This window comes from Vanessa cardui, chromosome 18 (genome assembly GCF_905220365.1).
Source record: "Vanessa cardui chromosome 18, ilVanCard2.1, whole genome shotgun sequence".
NCBI classification, from domain to species: domain Eukaryota; kingdom Metazoa; phylum Arthropoda; class Insecta; order Lepidoptera; family Nymphalidae; genus Vanessa; species Vanessa cardui.
This window is the reverse complement of record NC_061140.1, coordinates 447,151-461,146: the sequence shown is the minus strand read 5'-3', so window position 1 is coordinate 461,146 and position 13,996 is coordinate 447,151. Positions and strand designations below refer to the sequence as shown.

At 33.2% G+C, this 13,996-nt stretch overlaps 1 protein-coding gene across 3 annotated transcripts in view; it reads right to left on the bottom strand.

Moving 5' to 3' along the window:
- Positions 1-5,013: 5,013 nt before the first annotated feature.
- LOC124537230 (protein prickle-like) overlaps positions 5,014-13,996 on the bottom strand; it is a 321,460-nt gene continuing 312,477 nt past the window's right edge. For all 3 annotated transcript variants that reach the window (XM_047114002.1, XM_047114001.1, XM_047114000.1), the window contains one exon: positions 5,014-7,357. In XM_047114002.1, the coding sequence (XP_046969958.1) occupies positions 6,323-7,357 (1,035 nt within the window). In that variant the 3' untranslated portion in view covers positions 5,014-6,322. The remainder of the gene's footprint in view (positions 7,358-13,996) is intronic.

The window sequence follows — 13,996 nt, the reverse complement described above, 5'->3', positions numbered from 1 at the left end:
GTTACTTAAACAAATAAATTATTATTATCAGTTATTCTAACATGGAACATGAATACTTCGTTTTTCTTTTATTTTCTATTTACTTCCCCCGAGGGAGGCAACATAATTGTAGACGAAGCTCGAGGTCTTGACGGCGCATTGACGGGTTAAGAATTGGTTGTACTCCTAGTTTCCAGCGGCGATGTCTATGGGATGACGGGACCACTTACCATCAGATGCCCCATCAGACCGTCTTTTTCCTACCATATAAAGCACGTTGAATAGACAATCTGATTTAGTAAAATACACTAAAATATATAATAATTACTAAATATCACTAAAGGCTAAGAAATTATTGAAAGTTTTTTTGCGTCGTAGACTTTGTGTCACTTATTAAAACAATAAATATTAATTTCTTGTAAGTCAATTTAATGAAGCTTATGTTCTTCATATATTTTCATACTTTTCAACTACTATTAACAATGAGATCTAGGTAGTCAGTACAGAGGATAGTAATAACTGTTCTACTCTAATGCTTCGCATCTCAAGTAACTTCGTTGATCCTTTGCTAGACATGTATCCAAACTAGACGTGCAACATCTGACTTGTTCTATCAAGAGCTGAAATTAAATGCTGAAAAGGGAATGGACGAAATAATTATTTTCATTATTATTCTTTCATCCCTGAATACAATTACCAACCGCAAAGCTGATTTATTGAATAACTCCTGTGAGCAAGCCAAGTGCTTAACATGATTTGCACCATAGCAATGTTAAGCCTGAGCTGGGTGTAAAGATAATTAATAAAGTAAATTAAAAAAAGGCGAATGTTGTTCAGTTGAGAGGGGTCAAATTATAATCTGTTTTTGTGCTTAAAGCTTATTTAATAACATATTTTTATTTTATTTGGCAACACTATTCAAAAAACGTGCAAAAGAATGAGTTCTTCAAATACAAGTACTAATTTTTGCCGCCAAATGTTTACATAATCATTGAATGTTTCATTGTCTTGTATACAGATAATATTCTTGTGATCTCAAAGAATGTGTATTCTTTAAGTTGTTGCGTAATTATTAATTACAGAGAAACTTGCGCAAATAATTTACGTATGTCTAAGTTAAATACGATAAAAAATTAAAATTAAAACAAAGTTTTGAGTCGTTTAGGAAAATATATTTTTGTCTCAAGAATCTTTATGTGTCTGTTGCACCGAAACTTATTGCTTCTCTGATGGGATAATCATTATGAAAATTCGTAGATGTTTTTAGACAATTTAATTGTTGAAATAAATATTCCCGTTGATAGTAATCATATTGTTTGCAAGTTTACGTTTCAGGAATAGCTAACGTTTTATCAAATTATTTTATCGAAATTAGTTTGATCATAAAATTGATATGTCATCATGTCATACCACCCTATCATGTGATATTCTACGGCGGGTCGTAATCAATTTCACGGAGTTAATGAGATATGCCACAGTTTCAGACATTACCGGACAATTTGTACAACCCCTCGCGCGGAGCGTGAACGCTGTACAGGTGGCGTCACGCTGCGCGGGCGCACCTGATCGTGGTTATTGATTTACTATCTCTTGATAGGATTTCGTTTTACATAGTTATATCAATATAAGTTGTTTATAAGAAATAAGAAACTTACTGTGAGTATCGTTAGTGAGAAAGTAAGTAAGTAAGAAAAAAAATCATAAAACCTCTTCAAATACCCAATAGGCATTAAATATTTTAAGTATTTTAATGACGAACCACTGGCTTTATGAGGTTTTGGTTGAGCTTGATTACACTGTATATTACCAAATTTTTTTTAACAATTATTTCTCTCTATCTCTTTGTTCCGGCTAATCTCTGGAACGACTGGGTCGATTTTAACGGGACTTCGCTGGCTGATAGTTGATTTAATAAGGAGTAAGTTAGGCTATTTTTAATATATAATAAGTTATTGTTAAATCTGTGAACTGAACCTATTTACCTTAAAATACCTTACCTAAAATGCCTTGTTAAATTCAAATGCGCAAGAAATCGCGGGCATAGCTAGTGTAACATAAAGACAATAATAATTAACCAGTGATAACGCAACAGAATGTTAGACTAAAGACATTTTGACTTCATTTGAACTGTACCATTAATATAAGTTAATATATATGTTAATAGTAAATATTCAGTCTGCGAGACAAGCACTAACAAAGGATATTAATACTTGAATTATAATAAACTTAATACGTAATCAGTTTTTTTAATCTATGAATCACTTCTATAAAATGGTTATCAATGTATTTATGATAAACTCGATCGTAATATACCGACATAATACCTTTTTGTAGCGCATTAATCATAACAATATAGGTATAGTTGTATGTGGTGCCACGTTACTTCTGATTTTCCATAACACAATTTCACTTGGTGGTAGGGCTTTGTGCAAACCCGTCTGGGTAGGTACCACCCACTTATCAGTTATTCTACCGCCAAATAACAGTACTCAGTATTGTTGTGTTACGGTTTGAAGGGTGAGTGAGCCAGTGTAACTACAGGGACAAGGGACAAAACATCTTAGTTCTCAAGGTTGGTGGCACATTGACGATGTAAGGAATAGTTAATTTTTCTTACAGCGTCATTGTCTATGGGTGATGGTGACCACTTACTGTCAACTTATACCTACCACAAAAAAAAATACCACAAGAGCTTCAGCTACTTACATTGGGATCAGAGTAATGTAAGTGATGTTGTCCAATATTTATTTATTTATAGGTACGTAATACGTACCCCAACATTGTATCTCAAGTATAGATTATGCAACCATAAAAAAGTAATGATGTTTTTAAAAACAACTAATTTCACCAACCTACCCCAACTGAAAGGCAGATAACCTTGAAAACGCACCCCTGAAATTTTAATTAACCCTTCAGCTCCGACGGTAATATGTCACGCGTTATTATATCATTAGGGGGATATTAGCACGGTGATTAATAGCGGGGTGAATTTTAACCCTTTCAAGGGGTTGATATGGATGTCAGTATAAAACGATATCGTTTTAATTATACGTCAGTTAAGCAATGCTAATTTAGTTTAAGTTGTTGACTTTTTGTAATTATATTTATTTATGAAGTATATTGTTTGTTTAGAACTATGTATTTATGTATGTATTTACTTTATTAAAAACGACGTCTGCGGCTTTGCTTGTGTTTTTTTGTACTAAAAGTAGTATGTTCTTCAAATGATTTTGAATATCACAATAATTCCGTTAATAACATTATATTTTTGTTGAAAACGGCACCGAAAAGAGCTTCGGTTTCAAGTTCCAACTTCATTTAATCCATCAACATTGAGATATCAACTTAATATCAGATTAAAATGAATGACTGACATGCAAAGTACATTCTAAAACAGGAGATTTGACAAGTTGATTTTTTTCACTGAAATTCCTCATGAAACGTAGATGAGCACGAAGGGGGAATTCTTAATGAAGGGAGCAAAATTGGGGACTAAAATTATGGAAATTCGTCATATTAAATGTTACAAATATGTAAATCTGTATTTTGTGTTCTCTTTATGAATAAAGACAGTTGTTTCAGCGTTTTGGAAAATTAATCGCGAAGAGGGTGAAATTGTGGATGAAAACAGCCTTTTACCAATATTTGAAGTATGGTTATCAGGCTGAGGCTTTGTTTTTGTTCTTTAGTAAATTAAGTATATTTGTATACTTTTCAAAGTTTAGCATATATTAGGAAACACCAAATTTCTGTTAAATAACGACACGGTTCTTTCCGATAGGATGTACCATCGGGTACAGGGTTAGCCGAGACAAGAAATCAGAATTTACTAAAATATAATTTAATATAATTTTAATTTGTTTTTCTTTGTTCGCGATTCAACGGTGAAATGCTGCTAGCTTTCTTGCCACCATTCCACGCGGATAAGATTTACTCAGGAACTTTTTTGAATTCATATTTTTACATTTAGGCATTTAATGTTACTAATTATTAATATGGTTTTTAGTACAAGTATAAAGCATGATTCTCTTCACGACAATGTCGGCATGACGACGTTGGGTCAAGTCAGTCACTATTCCCGTATAATCTTCCGCGTATTATTCTAATGTATTATGCACTGTTCCCACAACATTCAGACACTTTCTCGGATCACAGGACACGCTAACAGCATTACAGCGGTTGACATAATGCTAAGAATTTACCACTGATTATGGGAAATGCGTGCAACGTGTTCTAAGAAATTGAAATTACGGCTTTTGATGGCGCACAGAACTGCTATCTTTACATGCACTACACTTCCTATTAGATTTCAATCAATTACGACATTAATTGGTCTTCGTTCGCTGCTTGCAGGACGATGTAGACTTCGCTAAAGTTTTTGAGATCTAGAGTATAAATTTTTAGCTACCCATTACTATAATAATTGTATGGTGGTACTACTTTTTTTTCTTTCGTTTTATTTCACTGGCACAAAATATTCTGTCAATTGAAAGATAGGTTGCAAGTGATTTTTTTAATAAATGATATAAAATGCTATCCATGTCGTAATGAAATATTTAAAAAAATAACATTGTTTATAAATTATAAAGAGATAATAATTATAATAATGTTAATTTATTTGAGAATAAACGGCAGGATTTTTACATAAGAGGAAAGATAATCAAATAATGAATATTAAAATTAATAGAAATTTTATTATTTAAGAATATTATAAACAAATGAATTCGTAATAGGTTTAAATAATGACAGTACAATTCTTGTCAAAAAATATATTTTTTTTAATATAATTTGTAAACCATTTAGCTATTTTATTAATATTATAACGTAATTTTTTCTTTTATTTCAGCTAATATATACTAATGAACTTTGAACATATATATATATATCTTTCAAACTTCGACAATAGTCTTTATTCCAATATTCTATTGAATAAGGGTTTTTGATACGTGTAGTTACAACATAAATAAAGAAATAATTAAATTTGAAGATGAAATAAATAAAAATTCAGTTTATCAAAAACATTTTATTCTCTCGAGTTACAAATAACTTAAAAACTTTACGTACATTCATTTTACATTTATAATTTCGGTTTTGATAACGATTTCTTTTTTCATATAAAGTGTAACAGATACATAATATGCTTTATGCTAATAAAGGACCATAGACTATTTCACAACCAAATGGATTATTTATTGTTTTAAAAGTATAAAATTAAGCAAAGTATATTAAGTCTGAATTTTTGTTACTTTTATAAATTGTTTGACATAAATGTCATTTGTTTTTTTTTAATGTTGAAGAATTTGGTTAGGGATTAAAAATGTTCTGCATTTAATTTTTTCATATGTTATTTATTTTGTTATTGTAACAAATATTCCTGCAATGCTACGTATTGCGAATCGTTTTATATGATCAATCGTTAATTATTTGTTTTTAAAGCGATCATTCGTTATGGCCCATAAAATATATAAATAAATATGAAATCGTCATATTGTACGCTGATAGGATATAAATAAGACTGATACTACACAAAGTCGAAACAATTTCTATAAAAACCGGTTCGGTTGAGAACTATTAATAATTCAACATCTTACTTCATCTCGACGACGTCGTACAGGTGGTGTTTTACAATAAAATAACTCAGTTTGCACGTAAGGCAACCTTACAGCCTAATCTTATACAATATGTACAAATTGAACACACATTTTCATACAAAAATGTATTTAAAGTAATACAATGGAATTTTGTACTGATCTCTTTAAGTAACGCTACTCTCTTTTACTTACACTTACAGCTACGTGGCAAAGTGGGATATGTCCTAAATAAAAAGTTTTTAAAACACGATATGATAATACGTATTAGCATAGATATGTCAATTAATTTAACAAGCTTCATATATATATTTTCGGTATATTAAAGCTGATTTTCTCGACCACCAAGGTCGTAGTATTAAACCCCTTTGCAAAATATTGAATGTTTGCAAAAAACAAAAAAATAGTCGATTCGTCAAAAGGAAAGGTGCGCGTCGGTGAATACGTGACATCCATCGACGGATTAAGTGTGAAATTATAGCGAGACAAATTTATCCGAACCCTTATTTAGGGCCTTTTATGAAATGACACCAGTGTCCGCCCGTGTCACAACATTATTAGTGACGCGAGCTCGGGCGGTGCCGTCAGCTGCATGCTTTATTCGTTCACACTCTCTATCCAAGGAAGACATTTTCTTACATATGCTATTATAATACTATGGCGTGTAGGGGCTACAAAATCTATCAAAAATTCAGTCTTTCGCTCGGAGGTTGCTGTCACTAGGAGGATTGTGGAGGCACAGTTAGAAGCCAGGATCACGAAATAATACAGTTTTTATCGTGCTGGGCATTTTTTCTTTGTCGTTCTCGCTTCGCACACGCCACGGCGTCGTTTGGTACATAAGATATCCTGACTCCTCCATAGGCTCGCCTCGTGGGCAGTGTGTAAGATTCCGTCGAAGACGACGACGAGGAACACGTACTACAGTAGCTACTGGCATCTTCTTCTTTAACCTTTTCTTTTCGGACTGGCTCATCCGGTTCGAAAGCTTCGTTATCATCACCACAAAACCTAACAGTTCTACCACCTCTTGGCTTTCTTTGCGGCTTCCCGTCTACAAGTGTTAATTCAGGCATAGATGTAGAGTGACCCGGAGTAACTACAGTCTGTGCTTCGACTGGATGTGGAGGTTTCCAATGCGAATCGGGAGAATCTTTTGTTTCCTCGGAAGTTGGTGTAGGCTGTATTTGGTGTTCAGTCATAGATTGTTCTAACCTTAAGTCCGCTAAAGCTCGATCTAAACTAAGGCAAGCGTGTGGTGGCGGCGGTGGGTGAGGTGGAGGTGATTCCGGAGCAAGAGACCCGCTCGGCTCGGAGTCTGCATCTATTTGAGGTGAAGGCTCTCTTTGGGGAGATCTCGCAGGTGACTTAGGAGAAGGCATTCGTCTCGGTCTCGGCACTCTGGGTGGTCGGGGTCCTGGTCCCGATGAATCTGACGGCGTCGGCGGTTCCCCTTTAGAACAAGCTATAGAGCAGAAGATGGCACCTTTGCGTGGTAAAAACGGTCGCCCTAGCAAACTGGCTCGACACGTGTGGCAAGCGAAGCATCGCTCCGTAGCGTGCCAGTGCTGACCCTCATGCGACATCTGACCCTGGTCGACGCCGATGGGTTCACCGCAGGCATCACAGTATTCCGCGAAGCAATTATCGAAGCACGGCAAACAGTAAGGCCTCGCCTCCCTCATGATATATCGTTGTCCGCCCAGTTGTCGTGAACACTCAGCGCACGCGAAGTGTTTCATATGCCACGCTCTTCCCTCCGCCTCTGTGCACTCGTCGGCAAGGATAATCTGCGGAAAAAAGATTCTAATTAATACTGTGCGAGTAATGGGTCTGTCGTGTGACAGAAGTTTTTAATTTGAGTAAATATACTTATAATTATCATCTCAAGTACATTGTGAACTTTTTATGCAATGTTTAGAAACTATCTCATTTTTTCATACACAATTAAGCAACAGATAATGAAAGACGTTAGCGTCAAGTAACAAAAAAGATTGCATAAATTACAAAGAATATATATATCATCATACGATTTAACATGCTCTTTAAATAAATTTAATTATAATAATCACGACTTCTACAAATTAGGTCAAAGACCTCCTGAAATTCTATCCGCTAGCTAGTTTAAAAATTTAAATAAATTGTATAAAAGATAATATTCCATCAAAATATGTTTTTATTGTTATTAAAGTTGACTCAAGATTTATCATATCAACGATTACTAGAATAGAACAATGATATTCTAAGCAAAAAGTTAGTTAATACATCTTTGTGTTCGTCGGTAAACGAATGAAATAACCTGTCAATTTAAAATTTATAAATCAAATTAAACACGGTCGACAAAGTTATCTCCTAATTTAAATCTCAGTTCAGCGGGCGCCATCTCAGCCTAATTAATCCATATTCGTCCCAGCACTGATGCCTTTTAATTAATTACTCGGATAAACAAGTTTAATTGGGCTTTATACGTTATCACAGCGCGGTTCAGTGCTCGACCCCAGGAAAGTGGTCTGACAATGGTGTTCCCACGCCGCGGTTACATTTTGTTCGTTCATTAGTGGACTACATCGTTATTAATATTTTAAAACGGTATCTACGCTGGGCGGTTGGCGACGACCGGCGCTAACTCTTGGCTTTTAGAGTGCATCAGCGATGCGGTGTTAATAAACCGAGGTGAAATTTTTAAAATATACACGAGGAAAATGTGATTTATTTCGATTTCAATAGTTTTCAAAATATTTTTTGAGTGATCAAGTCATAGTATTATACAATTCTATTCATCCTTCATGAATGAAGGTGATAATTTCGAATACTTGGAAAATGTTACCATACTAGTATAGTTTAAGTATCAGGTAGTCGGCATCTACTGGGTGTACTATTTTACATAACCCACAGTGAACAAAGTGAATTTTGCAACATTAAGAATTCCCTAGGTTACACTTAGGTCATCAGGCTCTCACTAGATTCAATTGCCCGCCTTGGGAGCCGCCTTATCTGCCTCATTATCACGACCTCAGTTACAGTTATTGTCTTTTGTTGAATTTCAACAATTCATTTAACTATAAATTTTTAAGCACAAGCGGGTCAGATGCTCTCGGTTTTATGATTTTTCGTTTCGAGTATGGGATAACAATTGGTAAAAAGTAGACTAAATTTATTTGTGCTCTTGTAAACTAAAAGTTAAGAGATGTTTCGGATAGCTAGGGATTGTTAAAATGATAAATTACTCGGTGGCGTGGCTTTGTGTAGCCTCGCCTAGGTACTCCAAATATCATATAGACTAAAGATTAAAGTAATCCCAGATAGGTGAAATAGTAAAAGTGTTGTGCTATACTGTGGAGTCATTTATATTTCTGTCAATGGAAAAAGGGTGAAAGGGAACCCTTACTTCTAGGTGGTCTTTTTCCATTAACTTTGAAAGTCAGTCGTTAAAAATAAGTAGCAGAAATTTTATAACATTACCAAACAATACGATAATTTTAATTCTGTGAAGTCGACGATTCCGTAAGAGAATTTACGATCGAGCCTCAGTTTAAAAACCTCAACGTTAAATATTTTAATGTTTCGTGATGTGATTCAGGAATTTCAATTATTCCACAACTCGTGTGAGATATTTCAATTAAAATGAGTGACCTAGTTACGTAATCTATTGTCAAGGATGTTTCCTAAACATGGGGCAGGTGTCACGGTCGCCTTACATAACCCACACGTGACTGGGCCGCGCGCTGGAATTCCTATGAATCACACTTGGACACTTTTGCCACGCGGATGCAGACTATCATATAGTTCCTGTCATTTTTCATTCTTTTTTATCATTGAATCATCTCGTTAAATTTTGATTGTTTTTAAGTTGCTGCTCACCTGAATTGTTTTTAAACTAAAAATTTCATAAAAGATTAGTCTTATCTTAGAGGTTGTAATGCTTAGAATATATTAATAATTGAAGCGCGTGCTTGCTTATACATGAAGTATTTTTAGACGATACTTGTACAAACTTTTCAAATCCCACCAAAGTTTTATTTTCCTATCGCATCGGGAATACACTTTAAAATGAAATGTCAAATAACAATATTTCGAAGAGCGATCAAATATATTGAACTCAATTTGATCTAGTTTAATTAAAGCAACAAAAAACATTTCGACGAGATTGCGTGAGTTCTTACGGTTAATTCCGTTGAAACCAACATTCCGAACCCGAGCCGGCTAATTGTTTGACGATTCAAAACTGCTTGTAAAAGCATGATTCGATAAAAAATCTTATATTTAATGTAAATTACAAGTTTAACGTAATTACGAGAATGCGTAATGAACTTGACACTGAACTATTTTAACGGTTGTTAGTAATTAGGAACGTGTTCGAATTTTGAAACGAACTATTTTAATTGATCGACTGTTTAATCCACAAACAATAGTATTGTGTAATTTATTAAAAGATTCTTGGAAATTAAAAAAAAATAACAGAAGTTGACAGATGTACAATTCGCAAGGTGATTATTCTAATCTGTGGTATAGTGCTGTTCCGGGTCTGGGTTAAACCATTTATAAGTTATGCCACGTCCAGAAGTATCGAGAGTGAACCAGTTATGCAGGTACTGAGGATGAAATTTTTATCTTGGATTCTGATGCATTGATTGAATTTCATCTACGTATAATTTTTTCACTTGTATTTGACGGTATAGCCGTCCCCACCCATACATATTGTGAAGAGTTTTAGTGATGTTTTAACTAAAAGAGGAATTGTCTACGGGATATAATTCAACTAAGTATGAGAACGTGAATGAAGAATATCGTACCCTGATACCACTGTATACGAGATTCTTCATTAAATTATCAAGTATATTTAGTCATCCAGAGACATCAATAATTGTTATTTATTAATTCGATTATACATCTTTATCTTACTAAAACAAAAGGTAGCGTACGTTTTATTAACACTCCTATTTAAAAAAAATCCTTTATTTTTAAATTGAATTTCATTTTCGTTTGAAAGACAAAAATCATTGGTCAAAATAAGTTCATAAATTGATTTACATATTATTGACACATATAGTACAATTATGAATTAATATATTTATAGTAAATAAGGAAAGTGTATTTAATTACATAATTGTATTTACATGTATTACAACAGGAAAACTAAATAATAAAGGTTTTTACCCATTCTACTCGTGTTATTGTTACTATTTAATATTAAGGTTTGGAGTTGCCATTTATATATACATATTAGCAACAAGGATCTAGAGACATTAATTCAATAAAATTGACGTAATATTTGTTTTTCCACCGGACAATGTTAAATTTATATAATTTTTTAATTTGCTTGTTGTCGTCAGGGGATTCGTACGCATTTTAATGATCTGACGTTAAATGTTAGCGATAAAAATGTAGCCAATGTTCTTCTCTCGTACCAAATTTCATAAAATACGGACAGAGAGTGTCTTTCATATTTATAATATATAAGTTGTAGATCAATATTACTCGATATGTAACTTGGCAGTTAACATTTTGACATTAAATTCAGTGTTTCAGAAATGGCCAGGCCTGTTGGTGTAAATTTTGATGAAGGTATTTATAATTTCCAGGTCACCAATTATATGACGTCATAGACATTGAAAAAACAAAAAAGTGTGAAATAATTTAATTGATAATCTGTCAAAGATGCAATGGCGCAGTCTGCAGTGCAGCCGCATTTCCGTCGGATAGCCTTGTCTGCCACGTTATGGCATATTAATGGCATGGTACAGTGGGAAACAAATATTTACGTACTGTTTTGTAATGGAAACGCAAATATTATACCTATTTATCATGAACATGTTTTTTAACTAATTTCGTGAATCTAAAGATATTTGTGAATAATATATGGGAGCTTTGAAAGAACATATGATTATTCTTCAGTTTTTTTTTAATATGAGATTGGACGAATTTGCAGAAAATCTATTAAAGAAAGGTGACGTACGTAGTATTCGTTTAAGTACGATTCTGGTAGACTGTAGCTTACTATATGTATTTATAGCATATATCATTATGTACTTATATTTATACTTATGTTTAACAAGCAACTGCGAGCGGTTGAAAGGTGTTGAAGTTAGCAGTGCGGATGGTAAAGTTTACAAAAAAATATGTCTAATTTTGTGTAGTAAAACTAATTAGTAAAACAGTATCAGTTACACTATGACTACATTTAAAAGTTATTACGTAATACTCCTACTTTCTAATATCATTATATTATAAAAATCACGCCGACTGTACAGGCGGTTCTGCAGTACCGCACTCCTTGACATTTCAGTAAAAAAATTAGTGAAATTTTAAAATTAGCGAAGGCCGAACCAACACCTTGAAAGTATACATTATGTTCGTATACACAAAGCATACTATATGGTAGTATGGGAAACTAATTACATCAAAATGAAACTTTATAAAAATAGTTTTATTAACGATAAATAGTGGTCACCAACGCTAAGAGACATTGGTACTGTAAGAAACTCTAATCAAACTATCAATGCACCACCAATTGGCAACTAAGATCTTATATCCCCAAGTGCACACTCTATTTTCTTCCTTTCTCTACTTATAATTAGATAGGACTAAACCTCGATGCAAAGTTATTAGTTAGTAGTAGTTACCCGCGGCTTCGATGGCGTTTCAGGGTATTGGTTATCGTGTATTGGGGAAAATAAGTAGCCTATGTCCTTTCATGGAGTTCATGTTTGCTTCATACCAAATTTCATGAAATTCGGTTCAGCGGTTTGGTCGTGACAGAGAGACAAACAGACAGAGTTGTTGAATACATTTCACAAACAAAAACTCGTTCATTAAATTTTAGTGAATTAAATTTCCGATTAAATTTCCGCGGCATTGTACGGTACATAGTTTATTTAGACAAATAGTTACTCGCTTGAATTGAGTAAGGGAAGACGTTAATGGCTGTTTGCGCATTAAGGCGTGGCGTCAAGTAGCTTCAACATTTTTCCGTACAAACTCAAAATATATACATGTATGTTCATCTAAATTATATATGCAATGCTTCTTCTTCACCATTAGAAGTTGAAATAAATAAAATGATATATAGACCAAAAACTAAAGCTCATACATAATATGACTTAAAAATATAAGATATACATTAAAAAATAGTGTATATTTTGAAATGTAACATGAATACTTTACGCATACGTTCCTACTGCATATAATATATCACCTCATGTCAAACTTAAAAGTCAATATGGCCTTTTTGACTTTTCTAATGTTTTGTATCATGTAATGACGAGGCATACCGTGTTTAGTATGACACAAATTAGATGTAGCATCGGAAAATGCAATAGAATGAAAATAAAACCGATTACTGCCGATTTACACAACCAATAGAAACAGCTCCCTATCGCGCCATTCGACGCTATTCGTCGCTATAGATTCTCGCGTCAGAGAAAGCAAGTGCATGTAAATCGACGTGTCAAATTGACGAATATATTAGGTCATATGATATTACAAGTTATTACGTTTGTGCAAAGATCATATCCGCACGAGAAATAAATATTGATAATGTGAGATAGCGTACTCAATTCGGATGTGATCGGTTTTACGAATTTTGCCGATGCGACATCTAAGTTGTGTCGTACTATACTATAGTATAGCTGAGCCATATTTTACCTTTCTATTGAATCAATTAATCTCATATATGTATTAATAATAAATAACCGACAAATGTCGACCAATGAGCGATCGCTAATATAAATGATTAAATAAATAGGCAGATTGATATGTCAGCCAATACAGACACGAGACGGTCGCGTGCTGTACGCTTATAAAGCGAGCGATCGGACGCCGACATGCGAGGACGGGCGGAATCGTACAGCGATCTGTCACGGCTGAAAAAATATTCATAATATATCGTAAAAATTAAACATGAGAAATATTCGAGGGAATGATTAAAGGCTGTAAAAAATATTGTTGTTAACTTAATCTATATTATAATGTAGAGCATTGCTCTACAAAGCTTTTATAAAGTATAAGGTTTTTGATAACACCAGTATATAATTAATTATGACTATTTTTTTAAGTCAACTTTTTTTTAAATTCTTATTTATTTTATTTTTTTTTTCTTTTTTTTTAATTCACTTTCTACGTCTGCGTACGCGTGCTCTTTAAAATCTTATTGCAATATAAAAAATGTTAAGCGAAACATAATATAATTTTATTATAGTCTTGTAATTTTTATGAAAGTAAGATAATAATTCTAAGAAATAATGGCATTAAATAAATTATATTATAAAAATAAGTAATCATGAGTTTTAAAAAGATCAAATTATTATATATTTTTAAACAAATATATATTAAAACATTGATAATTATTTTGTTTAAGTTTAAGGCATGGTTCTGGACTTGTTTTATATATTATAATTATAAAAATATAAATATTATGGATGAAATATAAA